This window comes from Empidonax traillii, unplaced genomic scaffold, assembly GCF_003031625.1.
Source record: "Empidonax traillii isolate 1590-97213 ecotype Southwest subspecies unplaced genomic scaffold, ASM303162v1 scaffold576:size640842, whole genome shotgun sequence".
In the NCBI taxonomy this organism is placed as follows: Eukaryota; Metazoa; Chordata; class Aves; order Passeriformes; family Tyrannidae; genus Empidonax; species Empidonax traillii.
The window spans coordinates 294,867-315,926 of NW_020955769.1; the positions used below are offsets into that span (position 1 = coordinate 294,867).

At 39.0% G+C, this 21,060-nt stretch overlaps 1 protein-coding gene across 3 annotated transcripts in view; it reads right to left on the bottom strand.

The window, feature by feature from the left end:
- Nucleotides 1-6,039: 6,039 nt before the first annotated feature.
- Nucleotides 6,040-21,060, bottom strand: part of ZFAND3 (zinc finger AN1-type containing 3) — a 141,322-nt gene continuing 126,301 nt past the window's right edge. For all 3 annotated transcript variants that reach the window (XM_027898065.1, XM_027898066.1, XM_027898067.1), the window contains one exon: nucleotides 6,040-10,746. In XM_027898065.1, coding sequence (XP_027753866.1) covers nucleotides 10,592-10,746 — 155 coding nt within the window. In that variant the 3' untranslated portion in view covers nucleotides 6,040-10,591. The remainder of the gene's footprint in view (nucleotides 10,747-21,060) is intronic.

The window sequence follows — 21,060 nt, forward strand, 5'->3', positions numbered from 1 at the left end:
TGAGCCAAAGCATTAGTTCAGCATGGAACCAGATACTTTATGTTGCATCTTGACATTGTGCAATCACTGATGCGGGACTCAGCTTGAGCAGAGAATGAAATGTGGCAGAGAGATTTACTGTTTCTGTTTCTGAGGAACAGTTTGGTCTTTTACCCAGGGGCTGGGTCAGTGACTAAAACTTGCTTCTGCAGGAAGCTCCGTGTCCAACATGATAAAACGGGCACTGTCAGTTCACTAAATGGAGGCTGGCTGGTGCTAATTTTAAAAAACAAAGCAACTTCCCTTGTTGCATGCCAGGAGGACATTCCACCCAAGTTTTGCATCCCACTCCACCCCTACCAAACTTCCCAATACCATCAAATACCAAACCACCATGCAACTTTGGACAAGAGTTGGTGGGATTTAGGAAGGAGACTTGTGTGGAGGATGGATGTCCCTTCACTGATCTTCACTTGACAGATGTTCAGGACCTAAAACAAGACTTGAGGGATGGGGAGAGTGAAGGTTTCATCATGGCCTTCAACAGTCTGAAGTAGCATAGGGGCTCCTACTTTTTTTCCTTTCTCTTCGAGAGCTTCCAGTCAAGCATTTGCCACAGTGCTGACCTGCCACTTGTCCGAGGAGAGAAAGTGGGTGGATGTTATTGCAGAGATCTTATGCCCTTTCTACTGCTGGAAGAGAGGGTCTGCAGAGCACAGGCAGACCATGGCCAAGTGGTGCAGGGGCAGAGCATGGAACTAACACACAGGAGATGCCTCACTAGACCCAGCACCGCACCAAGGCTGTACTGCCAGTGTTATCTTGTACATCACTGCCCGTCTGTCCTGCCTGCCTAACACAGATGGTGCAGGATATGCCACAGTGACTTCTCTCCACAGTAGCAGGGAGTTGTACCCTTTTCTCTGCAGAGGGGCTGGTGCACAGGTCTCGGCCTGGCCTGGCAACTCTGAACTTCTTGATACTGCCTGTGACTTCAGTGTGATGAGGAGCTTGTGCGGCAGTCACACTGGGGATGATGTTTCTGGTTTGACATATATTGGTTTGACATATACTGGTTTGGCATAGTACAGACAACACAGAAACGGAGCTTGATTCTTTTATGTGGGTGGCTGGGGACTGTAACTCAGAACTCTCTACCACAATCAAATAGATTTGGGATAAGTGGATACTTTAGAGCCCAGTATTACTTCTCTCTCCTTGCCAAATTACATGAACTAATTGCTGAACTGCTTGCAAGGAAGGCTGTCATCTGTGATGAACTAATGCCTGTGTGAGACTGCCCTGTGAGTGTTGTATGCTGGTTGCAACTTGGAGAATGTGACCGTGTTTCGTATTCTCGAGAAGGAAAGATCTTTTTTATTTGGGGGTGCAGGGGTGGTGTCATGTGTGGTGCTTCACTAAGCCTTAGTTGCTTGGCTTTTCACCAATACAAAGGGAATTGTTACAATTCTTGATAAAGCCTATGTGCCAGCGGAGAAGTAAAACAAAAGATGGGTAGAACAGCATCATGTAAACCCGTTATCTGTTGCAAACCTTTGAAGTTCAGCTGCCTTCATGGACTGCAGGAGTTGGCGTGCAAAGCTTGTCTCTGTCTGACTCTGCCGGCACAGACAGGGCCTCAGCAGCCATGGATAGCACACTGAGTAATTTGTATGTAACAGAAACAAGGCACAAGGAATGTGCCCCTGGCTGAAGTGAGAAAGTCACTTCATTACTGAGGTTTTCTTAAATTGAAGACTATTTACCTGGTAGTTCTCAATTAACATCCTGATGAATTCTGTGCAGGAAGAGTTTACACAGGTTCCTTGGAAAAATTTGCTATTTTCGATTTCTCTGTTTCTCTAATATTTAAGTAATCAACCCCTTAGCCATATGCTCTAAAATAAAGGATAAATATTAGACATTCTAAGACTTACTGCTTTCCTTCTTCTTGTATGCTCTGGAGTAGCTGTTATCTAGCAATGGAATTACACAGCACCCACAAACTGTAGTTCACAGTTAAGCTCTCTCAAACAGAAAATTACACCAAGAAATCCATAAACAGTAAGAACAGCAAGGGTCAGACTGTCTCACCGTGAAGAATTATATGGTGCAGGAAGCCTATTACCTTTTGTTCTTTCTGCTGTTAATGCCCCAATCTTGACTCCATGGAGCTTTCTGAGAAAACAGAAATGTAATGTTGTATCTGAAATGCATTTCAGTATCAGAATTCTATTTTGGTATGTTTTACACAAAGCTGTGTAATCTTTATAGTAGATATTTAACTCTGATATGTTTTATCTGCAGACTGCTCTCAAAATGATTGATCCTCCTTGCCTTTACTCTAGAAAGATGCTGAATGTTGGCTGAGGAAAACTGATCTGTGTTGATGTTAAGTGACTGACTCAGGGCTGGTGTGAAATAAAGGCATTAATCTTTCTGCCTTGCTGGATGCATGCAGACTGCATAGGGCCTAACATTTGTTTCAGTTCCTGTGGAGTGATTTAAGTTCCATAGGCTTGTTGAATTTTCTTACCTACCTTTCTGCTACCAGCCAAAGGCTGGTAAAAGAAGGCCACCCCACAATGCATAGTTCAATCACAGATCAGCACTGTCTTGTTTAATACATTTTATCTCTTCATAAACAATTTTATTGTTTCACACAACAAACATGGTTAGAAAGCAGGTACAATATACAACTTTATTGCCTTCAAGGACTCATGGACAGGTTCTGTGACTCCTGAGATCTTCCAGGGCTTGGGATAGCAGTGCAGTTGGCTTTCTCTTTATCATCCAGACAGAGAACAGCAAAGGCAAGGAACTGCTGCTGATTCACGTAACGAGTTTGACTTGGGTCTGCTTGACCCATGGTTTCCTGAATCTGCCTGTTTCAGCAGCTTTTAACAGTGGAGAACTGTCTTCATGAAGCTTGATGTAAAGAAACCAAACCGACCCCCAGTATCAACCACAGGCTAATGATCTTATATAGATCACTGTGACTGATGTTTAGCATTACCTGGCAAACGAGTGATAGCTTAATATTTTATCCACAGAGTAACAACACTGGGTTAACATGGGGGTAATGGAAAGGAAGAATTAAAGGCAGAACAAAGAGAGAGTTTTGTACTCTTGGCCTGGATGGGTACTTTGTACTTGCAGAGGTGGTATTAAACGCTGCCTGCGTATCTCCAGTGCCTGCAGTATCAAACTATCCCTAAGGTTTCTCATGTTGAGAAAGTCCACAGAGACAGTTTAGAGAAAGGAAGAAGGGATTTAAACTGGAAGTAGAACTTCACCTTAATGTTATTTGCTACAGTGTATTAAGACATCTCTAGGAGTTTCATAGCCTAAACAGCAGCAGTCATTTAACACTTAAAAATCAACATTTCCATTACAGATGGAAACAGCTACCAGCAATACAAGCCTTTAGATGTAATTGTTTCTACTGTTACGTTGTCTTCACACAGACTCTGCCTTTCAACATGGCAATTTGATGTGGAAGTGGGCATTATAGTTGATGAGGGGGATTTTGCAAAAGGGATGATGGAGAAAGCCAACAAAAATCACAGCAAATAGAGAAATCAAGGCCTACATGGGTGCTAGAACAGGCCAGCAGGTTAGTTAAGTTTCAAACAGCACACAGGAGTTGCTGCTTTAAGCAAAGTATTGCTATTGAGGTAGCAGCTGGAGTACAGTAAGCATCACTGAGCTGATCCCACGCACACACACACGCTCCCTTCATCCTTCAGAGTTCTGTGCCCCTGGGACAGCATGACACATGCTACTGAGAAAGATCAGTAACCCAACTGCGTGCAGTCACTCAAACCTCGCAGCTGTTAGGGGGGTGTTTGCAGTGGAATTGCAAATGAATATAAAGGTGGTTCCAGGACTACGTCTATAGCAGTTGATAATGATTAAACTACAGCTACTATTAAACAGGCAAATTGAGATATAGGGTTGAGCTACATCTCCCCAGAACACAAGCCAGACAAGGACTGATAATGTGTATGTGGGTGTGCAGGAAGCGAAAGCTGGTTTTAGTCCAGCAGCATAATTCTGCTACAGCCATTTGACATCCCAGGGGATTTGTGTGTGTTTATGTGTCCGTGTACGGAATGGTCCATTTGGAACTATTATATTTGAGAAGACCTGAGACCAAACAGTCAAAAAGAGAAAACAAGTGCAATGCAGTGTGACTTGAAAACAGCTGTACAGCTGCACAATTTGTAACTAAGCGCTGCTTGCCTGATGTTTCAATGTTTCAATCTAGAGAAATATTAGGGGATGGAGGGGGAAGGTAACAAAGGGTAAAGTCTGCTTGCAGATAGAATAAAGGTTACATCTCTGGCACGCAACGGACTCTCCAAATAAGCAGGATTCATGCAAAGCTGGTATGGGGTGGATCAGCTAAAACATTTTTAGGTAGCCACCCTCTTAACACTCTAGTGTGGACAAGAACAGTTGTGCTGACCACAGCGATAAACTTATTGGAACTCATCACCTTCCACATGCTGCTGCTAAATGCAGCATGTTAAAAGATGCCTCCAGAAACCAGAGTAGATAAAGCTTTCAGGAATCCAAAGCAAATGTAGTATAAACACTGCAGAAGGAGAAGGCGAGGGGAGAAAAGACAAATTATTGCTGGAATGAAGAATGAATTTAGGTTAACTCTAGCTCAGACTCTTTTCTCCTTCCTCTGAGTCTTGCATTTATTTGCTCCTTTGAAAAGCTGAGAGATGAGACTAAATGTTTCAGGAGCTAACAATGAACCTTTCATTTAGCTTGCTTAATGCAGCAGTGATGATCATGCAGGTCTCTTTCAAGGGATGATACAATGCTATGCCTTTTTTTTTTTTTAAATATTATTATTATTTTTTTAGGATAAGAGCCCCTGAACAATCTAAGAGGAGAAAATCACCCCAACATTTTCAGGCGTTACTTCCAAGAACCCTAAAGAAAGCTCCTTCTGATGTTGCATCTTTGATGTAGAGGATGACTTCAACACTTCACTTTCAGGGATGTCAACTTTTCTTTTTTCTGAAAACCCTCCAGTTGCAATGTGGTTTTCCATCCTCCCTTAGCATGCTAGTAGAGGAAGTGTCTTCTGCAACTCAGAGGAGAGTTAAGGGGACTAAGCAACAAGGAGCCAGTGGGTGTCATCTGTCCTTTTGTGTGAAGGGAGAGCCAACAGACAAGAGTAGGTCTCTATAATTTTATTCTCATTACTTACACAGTCACTGCACCGTGCTACAAGTCATTAACTCACAGCATCCTACTGCATGTTAGGCTTTGCACAAACCTAGCAGAAAGGAACATCCTGCTTATGCTTAAACCATTGCCATCAACACTTGCTACTATCTGAAGAACAAAACCCTTTTGTTAGAGGATGCAGTTTATCATCATCTTTAAAAACTATATATACTTTCAGTAATCTTTTCCTAATGCTTCAGATGCACGTATTGAATTTGAAATCATTTACAGTTAGTCTTATAAAGTTCTGCTTTTCTTCTAAAGAAAATAGCAGCATATTGCAAAATAGGAAGGTCCATTAGTAAAATATGTAGTTATTACTAAATAATCCATCAAAAATGTTTTCTAATTATGACGGTCCCGTTTCATTTCTTTGCATATAACATGTTGCAGAATGGACTCAGACACAGGTATATTCACAAAGATAAAGCAAAATAGTTTTCTGTAGTACCAAGTCAAAAAAGTTGGTGCTGTTTGGCAAGTAATTATCTGCCTCTTTACTGTTTCGTGATCTGAGCTGAATGGAAGAGGAAGGTGGACGTGACCACTAAGCACTTGTCACTTTGCACCCTCTACCTCCTGCTTTTATCCCTTCTTTCCTCCTGACCAACTTCAGATTGGAAGATGAGGCGTCCAGAACAGGTAAATTGTGTCTGCATTATGTTTCAGTTAACTGAAGAAACAGCCTGGCACTGCAGTAAAATCCAAGGAGGTTGTCACTTCTATATACCAACATCTATATTTTAATCCACCCAGACTGACGTGCAGGGACTTGTAAGAACAACAAAGTTGAAGCTTTTTTTTTTTTTCCCTGTGGGGAGTACTGAAAAGCCAAGAAGAGGAACATTCAAGCAGAACTACTTTAAAATACCCAGCTGCACATGCTGACTGAGTCAACAAAAAGGAAAAATGAGTGAAGACCAGGAAGAGAGTCCCTCTCACTGATGGCTTTCAGAAGTGGCTCTTTCCACCAGCAGCAAAGTTTGTTGTCCCAAAACAGCTGCTGATAGTGAGAAATAAAGCCCACTATTGCAAAAGTTTACCATGTAAAGCGTACACTGCAAACACTTTTGAATAATTTAACCTTATGCACTCTTTTTCCACCATGGTCCTTTATGCAGTAAAGTGTGTACAGACACAGTCTTAACTCAGCATAAGATTATGAACTGGGTCCACTAGAACTGTATCCTTACAGAGCAGCTCCTGCCACAACAGTTTTTGAGTTGGACCACAGCTAACTAATGTTTACATTATTTTTGTTGTGTGTGCAGAATTCTAATCAGGTACTTGAGTAATGAAATAAACCATCTGGTGCCAATAAATACAGTTCATTTTTAAATAGTGTGAACTTAAGTGTTTCCATTTGTTTTCTAGGTATAAAAGTTTCCAGGAGAATACAAACTTATATCCAGAGTGAATTGGCTACAAGCTCATTGTTACATTAAGGGATTACTTTGATTAGACCTTCTCTTTGCTGCTCCTCTGATGACTGACAATTTCAGTAACTACAATACAACAAAAAGAATGTTAATTCATTTGTCTGGACACTTAACTGTCTACACATCAACTGTGAGGACAGGTGCTGTCAGATATTCCACTGGCACATTGCTTGGAGTCTATTATAAAATCTGTATTTTTATGACTCCATTAGTATCAGTTTTCCTCCCCGATGTGTCTCTGTACTGAAATAATCATTGTAAGATAACAAAAAAGTGCTTTTATCCCCTGGAGATTTATATCTAAGTTGTAGCATAATCACAGAAGGAATTGCTGGTGGTAGAATGAACTGAACACCTCAGAGAGTACAAAGCTAAATATAAAGAGGACATTGTATTCACTGGGCCAGGGGATTACAATTTATCCAAAAGAAAAGTCATGCAAAATTCAAGTTTTGAATGTATTTATCACCTTCCATTGAGTAGATAAAAGCAGTTAATATTACTTTTGGACTGCTATAATTGCACCAGGACTCTTTTCAGTGTGGTGCCTGTGCACTGCTGAAGAGTAGCTCCTGTTCTCAGGTACCTCATGTTACAGTTACACTGATGCTCATTCAAGACACTGAGCTGCTTCAAAACAGAAAGAGCTGCAATTATAATGACAGGCTCTGGCACAGCAACCTCCACGGGCAATTTTTATTTTTCCTTGAAGCCCTGGCTCACACCCAGTTGAAGGTCTGAAACTTGATGACATGGCAGAGCTGTTTTATGTAACTTACCTTTACCAGAACACAGCCATCTTGTTCAAGAATCATGCAGAGTTTTAGAATAGAAAGTACTCCATGAATTTGAGGAAAAAAAAAAGGGTGTATGTGTCCCATGAATCAGGCACAATTTCAATTCCAAACAATTTTCAAAATAGTTTCAAAATAATTATTTCTATATTCTCTCTCCCTCTAATACAGTAATTGTTTTTTAATTAGCCTTGTGTTTCTATAGCATCTAAACGATTAAGAAACAACAGTTATTCCTCTATTTGTGCATTATGAATACAGTTATTCTAGGTGAAGTTGTCAAAGTGCATGAAAGAACATTTAAGACATTTTAATGCCAATGATACAGCATACAATATGCATTCGACGTAGAGAGTATGCACAACCTATTCACTGGATTACTGTATCTAACCTCAAAGTTAAATGGACCAAATTGGCTACAGTAGATCTGCTTATAAAACAAACCACTAAACTCAGACCCAGGAGACACGCTCTCCTTCCCTTCCAAGCCAGCAGAAATTCCTGTCCACCTTTCCCCGATGGTAAATTCAGCTTGAAGTTACTGACCTAACGTTGGTATTTTCCCAGTTCGTATTTCTTACATAAATTTACAGCAGAAGTGGTACAAAATAGCATGACCTGTTGGAATAGGCAGAAAGGAATTCAAACTTTAATCTGATTGGTTTAATTTTTTTTTTTTTGTTTTTAGCATGAGGAAAAAGAATAAAGTTACAAGGTTCTTTTAATATTTTCACAATGTTAAACTAAAACTGAGCTCTAGGCTACATGTGTAAGTAAATCTAGAACACAAAAGGGTTAAATAAGATCTTCTTTTAAGATACAAGAACTTAAGCTTTCTTTACGTTTAACAAACTTCACAGAACAGATACTGCAAAGGAACAACCCCCTCCCCAACTTCTTGCTTAAAGTGAACATTGTCCATAATTCACATGAACTTTAGTGTTCTCTCAAGAGCCACCTTGAAACCATCTGTGCACTTGTAATGAGATTAAAGAGAATATTAGGGAGGAACAAAATAGCATCTTCAGTATTAATGCAGAAAAGTCTTGTTTATCAATCAGAATGCCCATCAAATGCCAGGGTAGGATTTTGTACGAAAAGAAAGTGCGTATCACAGCAGCCGCCAAAATTCATGTTATTTTAACTCCTCACAGCAAATGTAAATAATATTCTTGGACAGTCCCTCTCACCAGGACCATTTCCTGAAAATGCAGCACATTTCAGAAGATTCTGCTGCTGCTTTCATATTCTTGAATAACAACAAGAAAAAAAAAAAGAGCTTGCCTTTTGGATAGCTTGCATTTATGATGATGGGACACTTCTGATGGTTAATGCTAATACAGGTCAGATGCTGTGTGTGTGGAGAGACATATATATATATATATTTATATTCTTTTTTTTTAATTAGTTGTCTCCTTGTTAAATGTTCCTAACTGGCTACCAAAGTAACAATATAATTTGGCCTATAATGAGTTAATTACCTGTAACAAGTAGAATGGAGGATGACTCATACAAGCTCATTCCCAAAACACGGGTTTTTCAAGTGACATGTCACTTCACCCCCCTGGATGTTTTAGATCTGCCCAGTATTTGAAGATGAGACAGTCTTTCTTTCCTTCCCTCAGGTTTTCTTACAAATTTACCCACTTGTTAATAACTTACTAATAGACTGAGAAGTTAAATTCGTTGAGGATTAAGCTGGGCAACAAGAGCGGTACAGATCCTTTATACCTGCAAAAAACCCTGTGTGCAGCAGGAGACAGCCCGATTACGAAGTCTGCTTTTTTTTTTTGTTTCCAAACTGACAGAACTGGTGCAATTCATCTCAGCTCAACGTGACACACCGTAATGCAGAACAGAACCATAGGTCTAACCGTATCCAGAACATTCTACTCCATGTAATGCTTTTCACATCCACTTGCTATACTTGCTTTCCGGGCAAAGATTTTTCTTGAGAGCGTTCAGCTGCATAGAAGGAGGGCTGGTAGGGCCCATTTGATTATCTCATTGACACTCTGGACGTGAGGAACTCACAAACTCATTCTGGAAAAGGGTGTTTTACAGGTTGTTCCCCAATACTGTTACTGAATTCCGTTTGCTACAAAATGTCCTTTTTTTCCCCCCAATATATAAGTCTAGCTACAGAAAGTCAGTCTGTAGAATCCAGCCATGGCTACTGTGCTGTGAATTAGCCTTATTTGATCAATTATCAGATACCTGCACTTAGCAAAAGGCAAACAAGAGCCAATCAGGTTTCGGCCGGTGGGAATGGCTGCACTGCTCAAGGTACGTGGAACCTGTTCACACAACGCGTAGAATCTCTGTAGATGCCATGTAAAAAGTATGCACCATTTACTGCTCCGGGATGGAGTTGGCTTTAAAGTGAGATCATAATTTAACAGAGAAAAAAAAAAAAGAAAAAGAAAAAAAGAAAACCCTGATAGGTTCTTTATAGTAAGATACATATAAAAATTTTTCATAAGAATCTCTGTCCCCTTTCTTTTTGGCTTCCTGGGAAGAACCAGAAAGGTGTTTCTACCCCAACAGAATCCCTGATGCTGGTGACACTGCCTAACTCAAAAGCCACACGCAATGAAGGCACGAGTGACCAGTCAGGTCTTCTGGGCTTCAGCAGCTGCACTTGCTGCTCTTAGTAGTATTTCACCTCCTCAGGATTCACTAGCAGTGAAGAGGTGAAAGGCTGCACATTAAACAGTTTGTCTGAAAGCCATGTGCATAGCAAACTTTTACACCAGCTTCTATACAACTATTTGTTTTAACTCTGCAGCTGGAATGTTTCCAGCATAAGGCTTTTAGAGTGACTCCAGCAATAACAGAAGCCTTTGGATTTTTCTCGCTTTGTTTTAAATCCACTAGCCATACTCAAAAATAATATTTCTCCATGTTTTATTTTTATACGGTGGCTAGCAGGCACCTTAGTAACCAGCCAGAAATCAATTTCGACCACCATCAACCCCTAAACTACAGTACCAGGACGGTTGGCTAAAGAAAGGAAACTGATTGGCTGTAGTCTGAAACTTGCCTAGTACAAGGTGTCTGGCTGACTTTGTCCTAAATAAGGCTAACATTAGTGAACTAAGAGAACAGCATTTGGTTGCAGTCTTGCACTCAGGAACATCCTTCGCCAATGCGTTGGCAAGATCTCCCTACTTTCCGATCCAGTTTCACCATTTTCATAATGGCTTCCTCACGCCCACGCCCCATGTGGTCAAACGTGCAGTCATGTTGTTCGGGCAGGCGATGTAACATACAGAACACGTAACCTGCCGTGGAGAGGGAAACAAAAAATACAGTTAGGGACTTGGCTTACGAGGTGGAACCTTACCTCAGTCAGAAGTGAAGGGCCCCCACCCGCCAGGGGATTACTCAGGTCTCAAAAATTAATGCCAGCATGAAGTTTTTACTCGTCTTCCTTACAGGGTATTAATAAATATTGGATCATTTACTGCATTTTGTTGACCATCTATCAACACAAGTCGTATTAGATTTGTGGAGGTTTTTTGTCATCCTCTCTTTTTGTCATCCTCCAAAATCACCTAAGTTAGGTATGCCCAGATAGTAACAAAGCTATTGCTTTTGTGTTTTGATCACCTTCACTGAAATCTTTTCTACTTTTAAGTAGAGTTGGTTGTCATTTCTGAAATTCATGCCTATGGTACTCCAGGTTGAACTCCCAAGCAGACATTCAAGTCAGAACTGTTAAATTTAGGCACCTTTCTTCCTCCTCACTGCCAGTACTGGCAGGGGAGTTCACTGCTCCTTCACTATCCCAGTTTTCAGAAGCTTCTCTTCGTGCACCATTCTGACACTAACCACAGGGGGGAACAGGCATTTGACACGGGGCCGTGTCATGCCACATCATCTTGCTCTGTAGCTGAAAAGATGTAGGTTATTTTCTCTTTGTCTAGAGCTAGTCAATGTTATTCAGCTTTGCAGGGAGCATGTGACTTAGAAACATGTCAATACTTTTTCCTGCAGGTGAGGAGGGCATCTTCCAGAGCCACCACTTTCTAGCTTACAAAGGAAATCAGCTTTTTTCTGCTTTGTCTGTAACACTTTGTAAAAGTGAAGAAATTGCCTCAAATTTCCCACTTCCAAAAGTAATGTTAACTAGCAATAAGCAGTATTAAGATGACATAATAGGGAAAAGAGTCACACAGTTACAGGGCTCATGCAGCCCCTGCATACAAAATGAAGTATGGTATTGCCTATGCTGTGATGTTTTTCCTGTCTGATGGTACAAAGGGCAACATTCTGCCTCCTACTCGAGTGCTTTACATTACTGCTGCTCCTCGAATGCTCAAAAGATATAAACCCCACACAACTACAGTTCTGGAGAGATGGAAAAGGATAAAAATGAGTGAGTGAATGATTGTGCATATATACACAGACACATATTTATATATATAAAATATGTGCCTGATGTATTTCAAGCTCCTGGACTATAAAACATCAACTGCGGGAGAGAACGACAGGTTGCCTTTATATGAGGGTGATTGTTAAAAAAACAGAGAGGGAAGAAGTATCACATATGGAATTATTAAAAAAAAAAAAGAAAAAAAAGGAGAAGAAAACTGGAATTATCTTTGCTCTTTGTTTCAGTAGCACCAGGCTATGAAAAGACATGGCTATTATCTGTGGCTGGCTTTGAAACTCAGTTCTAGGAACAAAGCAAGAAAGGCAAGTTTTCTGTATTGGTATTTGGTATATACAATTCAGAAATATGGATAGAAGCATGCAGATTGAATGGATATGTATCTCCCCTTGTGATCATTGCCTCCAATCTCAGTGTGGGTCATATCACACTCAAATGTGACAAATACCTTTCCCGAGGTGCCAAAAATTCAAAGTCTGATTGTTAAAATGAAAACATCCTTTGACTGTAGTTTCAGTACTGAACAGGCATTTCACTCAATTCTTTCTCACGTGGTCTGAAAGGTTGCCCTTACTTCTTGAAATAAGATTTCAAATTGCTGAACCAATGTCCACTGCAGATACAAGAATACATAAACTCCTAACTAGATGAGCTTAAAAATCAAGTTCATCAGCTTATCTGCAATCAATGTGTAAGAAGCAGATGCAAGAAACCCTGTAGATATGGACTGGGCAGGAGGCATCTCAGTCCTTTCTATGTAAAAACTGTTTTTTAAATCCTGATGGTTTTACAGATCCTTTCCAAGCATATGTAGAAATGTTATCTAATACTATCTAAAAGAGATCTTGAAAATTTATACAATCTTCTACACTGCTTCAGCAAGACCCTTTTGACAGTTCTATAAATCCAGTAAGAAAGCACATATACAACATGATTTATCACTTTTTTGAAAATGACCTTTCAAATGCCCCATCTCCTCACTTTCTACAAAGCCTCCTGCCTCTTGCAGACCTGCAGAGCTTCATGATGTTCCTGTCTACATTGCCACCCCCAATACAATCTATTCTGTCCTTTGTTGTATCTTTATTTCTTTTTTGAACACCTTTTAGTTCTTTTTAGAGCATGTTTTCATGGAGGAAAATCTGTAGTGTGTGCTAAGTTTATTCCACGTGACACATTATTTATCTCTTCTCTGTTAGTCAAGCATTTTTTATGCAGAATTTCCGTAAGTGTCCACAAAAGAACGATTTTCATTTTCCCAGAGTACGAGAATAGCATTTCTAATTTCAGTAACTAAATAATCTAAACCTGTTATTAATATATACATATTTAAATATGTACTGCTAATTAGAACAGATAATGAAAGAATACGCAAGCACATTTTGAATGTTACGAAAATAGTTTTGCATATATTGGTTGATCTTAAGGCAAGGGGGGTAATTCTTGTTGAATTAGCAATGCCGATCTTCTGGGAGCTCCATTTCCAAAATGAGAATTCAGATCTTTAGTCTCATTGTTTCAAATGCCTAGGACACTTTAAGGATTGGAACTTGAATTTTTATAGGTTTAATTTTAAATTTAAAGGACTTTCAAACACTGTTATATAGTAGCTAATTGAGTGACAGTAGTCCTGAACATTTTTTTATTAGTTCAGAGTGGATATATTCAATTAAGTTATTAGCGCTACATGCACTCCATGCTTCTTCATTGCTTTGGAAATCAGAAAGGACGTTCTGTGGTCTGCGTGTGCACAAATGTCTGATGTCATACCAAGGCCATCAGGTTTTACAACAGTTCCATTATTAACTTGTGTGTTCTGGGGCAGAAGACCAATATATGTACTTGTATTTTGACCCTTAAAGCCAATCCATATTTAGAGGTGAAACGTTTTCTCCTGAAAACTCTGCTTTTATAAAGTAGAAGTTAGATAAATGAACTCTTGCAGTGCATTTGCTGTTAAGTTCATTATGGGATGGTATCAAGTACAGGTTGTCTCCTCTACAGGAATTTACTGAGAAATATTTCTTTTAGCACACTATAACTAAACCACAAAATAAATAATGTTCTGCTAGGGGAAACAGCATTGGAAAAGGGAATCCATCTGCCAACTAAAGTTCGTTTACCCCAGTCATCAACCAAAAACATGCCAGACTTCCACTCCAAGCGTAGAAGATTTCAATCTAGTAAATGTAATAATACATCTCACTGCACTGCAATTCTTGTTTTCTGATGTTAGAAGTAAACTATGAATCACCTACTCCTCAGGTCTCCAATGCAAACATCTTGGAAAAACATTATGTAGTGCCTCAAAACATCTGAGCTCCTCTGAGCACCCCAGAAACTACTTCACAATACATCATCAAAAATTCACTTCCATTTCATCATCAGAGCACAAATGGCTAAAGCCACAAAGCAATGCACTGTCTCTTCCTTATGGAGGAGTCATTTAAAGGAAACTCAAGATTACATACAAGCAGGTATAAGGTTGCTTTCATCACTTCTGGGAACCTCCTGGGAAAGGGCAGTTGGAGAGGACAGAAAACAAAACAGTCTCCCATATTCAAGACAGAGAATATCACAGACCTCCAGTTTGCTGTCATGATGAAAAACAATGGCATGTTCTTCACTAGTACATACAAGAACATTGGTTATGGGAGTACAGAATGACAATAAGCAAATGCTTCAACTCAAACCTACACTTGATTCTTAAGTTTTAGTTTTCAAATTCTAAATTCAGTAAGCAACTTAAATACCAATAAAATGATACATGAAGATTCAGGAAAAAATCAACTAAATGGCATAATAATTCACAACACAAAGTCAGATTGTAATTTTTGTGGGCCCTTGATTTTATCTGAATTTCTTTCTTTCTGTTAACAGAGAGTAGTCAGACTTTCTGGAATGTGGCACAACTGCCCAGCAATTGGATTACTGCAAGCTACCAGTGGAGAAGCACAGCACACTGGTGGGAATACTCTAGTGGATGTCCTTGACCAGGCATGGAGTTCCAGACTTTGCTAATGTACTGCTGGAGAACTTCCCACTGTTACACAAAATATATAATAAATATAATGATCCCTATTATGTGAATAGCATTGTGACAGAAAGGAAGCTCCTTTTTCTCCCACCCAGAGATTCTGGTCCTGATTTCATTGATAAGACATGCAGAAAGCTGCTAAAAAAAGACAGATTTGTTTGAGTGCACAGTTTGAAAAGTGGTAAAAGTGCCAAACAAGCTTATTAAAGATTTACACAGATTACACATTTACAAAGTGACTTTAAAGCACTTAAAAGCATCTCTATTGGAAACATCTTGATGTATATTACCTAAAAAGTTGTTGCCTGCTGCCACAATTACCCTGAGATTCAGTATATTCATACTTTTGTTTTTCAAGAAAAGGGAGCATATTTGGACTCTGCCATACAGCGCATGTGTCACATGGTTAATTAGGCAGCTCCATCTACCAAAGAAAACTGAACCTCACTTATGTAGAGGTACATTTTTGTGCTTCTGAAAGCTAAGCCATTCAGGTATCACTGCTGACAGGAAAAGACAAAGCCTTTCACTGCCAAGTACCATCAGTCACCTTAATTATTCACACTAGACACTTGTGTTTTCATTACACACACTAACTGCTCTGAAGGTTTAGTTTTCTATACTACAGTGACTCCTCTATATTCATTCAAAGAAATTCCCACTAGTAGGTAAAAGAAAGTGCGGTCAATATTGCCATAAAAAATTAGAGATTCTGGTACTTCAAAATCATCTTACCTGCCCACTAGTATTGGTATTTATCATTTCCATTCCCAAGGCAAAAGGCAGAAGTTCAAAACTGTCAGAATTTGCAGCTTACACCATTTTATTTAATAACCAACCTTTGCATAGACTCCTATACAAAGCCTACTCAAAAGCAGTCTTAATAATGACATAAAGATAGTTCTGTGCAGAATTCTGTGCTGAGTCCTTTGATTTCTTCACATTCTTCACAAGATATTTTACTTTTCTTGCAAATTTGAAATTCTAATCAGCAGATGTTCAAACAGAATTGAAAAACATCTTGTAACTTAAGAGTTGAAGGTGCTGTAAAAATTCTCTACCAAAGATATATTACCTAACAAGGTATATGTGAATCTATAAGCACATTTCTGTGCAAGAACAGATTTGAACACCTCTTTCAAAGATGAACATATCTACAGGGTATCACACAGCACAGCCAAACCAGGCAGATTAGCCAGCAGAGAAGATTAGCTCATGCCGCGATACATGCTGCTGCAGCACTGTCAAGAATAATTGGACATCATTCTCTGGAAGTGTCTAGTAATCCCCAAAACAACATTTATGCATCTCCCCCATCCCTTTATTATACTAACAATAAAGCTATTTTTAAAAATAAGTGTAGGAGGGAAATACTTTTTTTCTTTTTTTAAAGATGTGAAATAGGTAAGAAATAAATGGAAGAGCTGAACAAATAACTACCAAGACACAAAGAAAGATCCTAAAGGCTTGCGCACAGAGTAACTCAGAAAACACTTGCTCTCTGGTTTTCAGTATAATCCAGCTTGCTCCCCTCATGTTGTGCAGATTGTTCAAAAAGAACATGCAGTAATGGAAGGACGTGAAAGAGCACTATAGTCCAGAGTAGCAAAACGTCCAGAGCAGCTTATATGCATCGCTGTTTTACAATATAAATATATTCTAGCTTGCTGATACCTTGCATAATTCTCCTTCTAGCATATCCTCTAATTACCTCTCCTCTGTCTTCTGTGGGGAATGCTCTGCAGTGGCATTGTCAGCTTTCACACCTCAAGGAAATTTTGGTTTTACTGACATTTTCTACAAAACCAAACCATACCCCACTAAGCTAAACTACGAGCTTTTAGAAATAAGTGAGCTAAACTCTTCTGTTTCTCTTTCCCAGCTTTGCAAGTTGTCATGGACTTTGATTAAGTGCTGACGTAGTTCAGAATAACTTGGTTGGGAATCTTGGTTGTCATTCATTTCCAAGGGGAAAGGGCCACATTATGGTGAAGCTTTTTAACCAGATAGATATATTTATTAAAACTCCACAAAACATAGCTTCAGGCAGTCCTTTCTATCATTTGCAGTCCAAGATGACTGGATGGGGAATATTAACCTCTAAGTGCTCGAAGTTAGAAGTCTCTGTGTATCAATGCATATTATCTTAAACACTGCTCTCAAGGCAGTTCAATTCCACGTTCCTTCACAAACAGCACAGTTGCAAAAGGTTCACAAAAAACACAGTAGGAAGAAGTGTACTTCTCCTATTAACTTATTTTTCTAACCATTTGCTATGATCACTGCAACTCACCTTTCAATATTTTTTCTTTATAGAAATCATTGATATTCCCAACTATCAAAATGATCAATAACTGAACCAAAGAGAGGAAAAGGAAAGAGGTGGTGTAAGAACCCTCAGAATGTATTGTTTAATCTGCCAATCTGTCCCCAGAACTGGATGTGAAACTTGGGACTTCCACCCTGCTGTTCAGTCAGCGATAATCTCAGGTTTCACGGTGGAAGCACGCAGCTCTGTGGTATCTCTGATGCTACATAAAATTTTATGTCTGAGACTCAGGGTGCTTATGAGATGCTACAGATTCATTTTGTATTTCTACTACTGCGTTTATGCTCAGGAGTAAAGAAGGAAACGAACATTTTTTTCCCCCCTTCTTCCTCTATTTTTTTTGGTCTGCCACAAAGAGGATAAAGCAATACACATGCATTTCCATTAGAGAAAAAAAAAGCTATTTGTGAAAAAAAACCTGCCCAAGAAATGAATAGAAGACATTGTATATAAAAGAGAGAGGACACATCTTAATACTGTAACAGCCACTGGACAGGTATGGTTGAAGATTCTGCAAAAATTCCTAGACTGCAAGGAAAAGACCGTATTTCCAAGTTTAGTCACGTATAACCTGTGTTTCGAAGTGTCTTCTGTCTATTTTCTTTAAGATCATAAGCCTGGGAAGCTGCTTTAGGGAGCACACAAGAGATGCAGTTTTGCACTGTGGAGACTCTGCAAACACACTACGTGTTATCCCAGTTTGTGCTAATTTCAAATATACTTTCCTATTTATCTTACTACTTGCTCAGAAAGCTGTCAAACTGTTTTTTCTTATATTAAATGTGACACAAATTTTGAACAGAGAATTTATATCACTTGAGGACATGCTGTTTTTTAGGGGGTTGTTTTTGAATCAAAAATTCTTAGGGAAGTTCTACATAAGACACTACTCTCTTCCTTGACTTTGGAACTAAGAATAAGAACTCAAAATTTCCTCCTGTTTCTTTAAAGACAGTGTATTTAGAGTGGGAAAAATTAAGATATGGTACTCTTGACTAGACTCAAGTCCTACTTTTGTTCTAGGAGATACTAACTCCACAGCATTAGAGAGCTTGTTCAGGAACAGAACTGAGGTTTTCAGATTATTTCTGAATTTCAAAGAATCTAGTAAGTACAGTAAGCTGCCATTAGAAAATGTTTGCTGTGGGTCAGGTCTGACTGAATACTGCGGGTCTCAGTCAGGACTGTATCTCAGTTCTGTCATGTACTAGAAAAAAATAGGTGGTTGAAACTTTTGATTTGGACCAAATATTTTTCTTGGTGTACGGAACTCATGCACATATGAGTAAATACTTCTACATCACAACTTCTTCACCCCACTACAGACTTGTGAGTTAAGGTCAATATCCATTGGGGAAAGACTAACAGAGCAACTTAGGTTGATTACTCCCACGGATACATCACGCAGTCAATACTCACTCCTGAACTGCTTTATACCTCAGCAGTCACTGACCTACACATTTCATCTGTAGGCTTCCCTTCCCATCTTATACACTGTCCTCAATTTCTCGTCTGAGTTGCAATCCACAGCAGTCGGGCACAAGCAGTACTTGTGACACCACAAGCTGACTCACCAGCTAAGAACAAATGCTGGGTTACTGCCTTTGTGAAGCGTCTATAGAACTGGGCTCTGATCCTGGTTCCTCTACGGTAATGGATACAACTTGCCAGAAATTAGCATTTTAATTTGTCGTAATCTGTAAATGTAACTGAAAGAAACATTTTTCACCAAAAGACCTGTGCAATTTTTGAAGCATAAAGAGAGGAAAAAAACAGAGAAAAACACCAAAACCAGTTAGTGTTAATTTAACAAGAGAATTTTTAAAGAAATTGCTCCCAACGACTTACAGCATCAATAGAAGTGCCAAACAGTGAACACCAATGACTAACTTGAGGGACAGAAAAAGCTAGGGTCAAAATTAAAAGTGTGGACTTTAGGTAGGTGAAAAGAGTTTCATTTTTTGAAAAGAAACTTTCAAACTTTTGTGTGATCTTGCAATGATGCATTAAAGCAGAATTAGTATCACTGCTACATTTATAATAGGAACACTCATTGCTACATTTAAAGGATCAGGAACACACTGAAATAATAACACATCTCCTTATCATTCCTAGTTTCAGAAGGTTATATCCTGCAGGATATAGAAGAAAGAATCCAAAGAACAGAATACACAGTAAAAAAGCAGAATTATGCCAAAAAGGCCTCCTAGTGTACAGGAGTAGGCAGGTAATAAAGCAGAGGTAAAACACGCTAATAGGTAACACTGTAATAAATGCTAGTAGTACTGTATTTTCCATAGACTACACCAGCACATAAACATTTTCTTCCTGCATAGCTTATTTAGATTTGGGAAGCGTGAAATCTTAAAACAACATGTCCTGAGAAAGGGAGGGTGGATGGCAGTTACCACAACATCAGTGCAGTGACATGTGGAGTGTTTAACACTTTCGAAAGAGCTACATGAGCATTAATACTTCTAGAATTCTCTACATTAAGCCCACCTCAGCTAATGCACTTCTCCTAGAAGCTGAGGATTTAATTAAAAGCTGAAGTGTACCCAGTAACTTAATTAAAACAGCAAGCAATACTGAGTGATTCAATAATGTATGTGTATAATTATGTTTAGCCCAATGAAAATGCAAGGCCTCTAGTAAAGAACTGGAATGAATAATGAAAGGGTCTATACTAACATACAGTACTTGTACATTGCATTAATTCTAACAATTCTGGATCCTGCATGTATTTTGACTTCATCACATGCTGAATATGATTCCAGGTTTGACTTTCAGTATATTTCCTGAGCTGTATTATTTATACCTTGGGTTTCGGTAGCTTTTTAGAGGTTGCACCATATTGATCTCCAGTCTGACAACAGCTAAGCTTGCTGGCCAAATCACTGGAGAGAAGCAGCCCTGTTTCTTTTAAACCTAAATAACAGGTATTTTATGTCTTCATTCCCTATTTACACCTTATGTGCAGGGTCTCTTAGATTACACGTTCAGCTCCATGTGAGTCTTCTATTGTAGCATCTTGCAATCTATGTCAAGAGAAATTCTTCTTCTAACCACAGGAAAATATAGCTCCATTCAGAAGCTCTATTTATAACATAAAGAAAAACAAATGCTTAGAGCAATGTACACTTCCAATCATCCTTTTTTTTTGTTTTCCGGTGTGGACTTCATATAACATTTCCTGCTCCTGCTTGTTCAGAATATGGCAGGACCCCCCATACACCAGTTGTGCATATACTTGCAAAACTTTCAGCCACTCAGGACTGTTTGACAGCTGTGAACACCTCTCTAAGTAAATCATTTTCATTTCAGTACATGTAAGATACAATCAAATAAACACATTACTTTAAAAAACTTACTGAGTACTCCTCAGTGATTACAGTATCCATAAATACAGTTTTTCAGCCCTTGAAACTTTCCTCCAAAGCCAGATATATTTAGTATTAAAAGGCCCTGACACAGACTAATATTATTCTTTTTCCTTTTGTGAAAAGAGATGCACACTGATCTTTATGTGATTTCCTTAGATCATCCATCCAATTTCCTTAGAACATCCACAGCAAGCTAAGAGAACAAGGTAGTCTCAAATCTCAGTATCTACCTTCTTATACCTCAATTATGTGTATTTTCCTTTAGCTAATATTTATTTATTTTGTAGGGGAAAAATACTCTAATTCCTGGAAAGAATCCTGACTTTTCAAACAAATTTTGACAATTCCTTTCAATATCCTTTTTCTCTTCCCAGTTCTTATGCAGCAATTGTTATGTTCTTTCCCCACTTCTTCCCATGAACAATTTAGACTTTTCACCAACAAAATTCACTG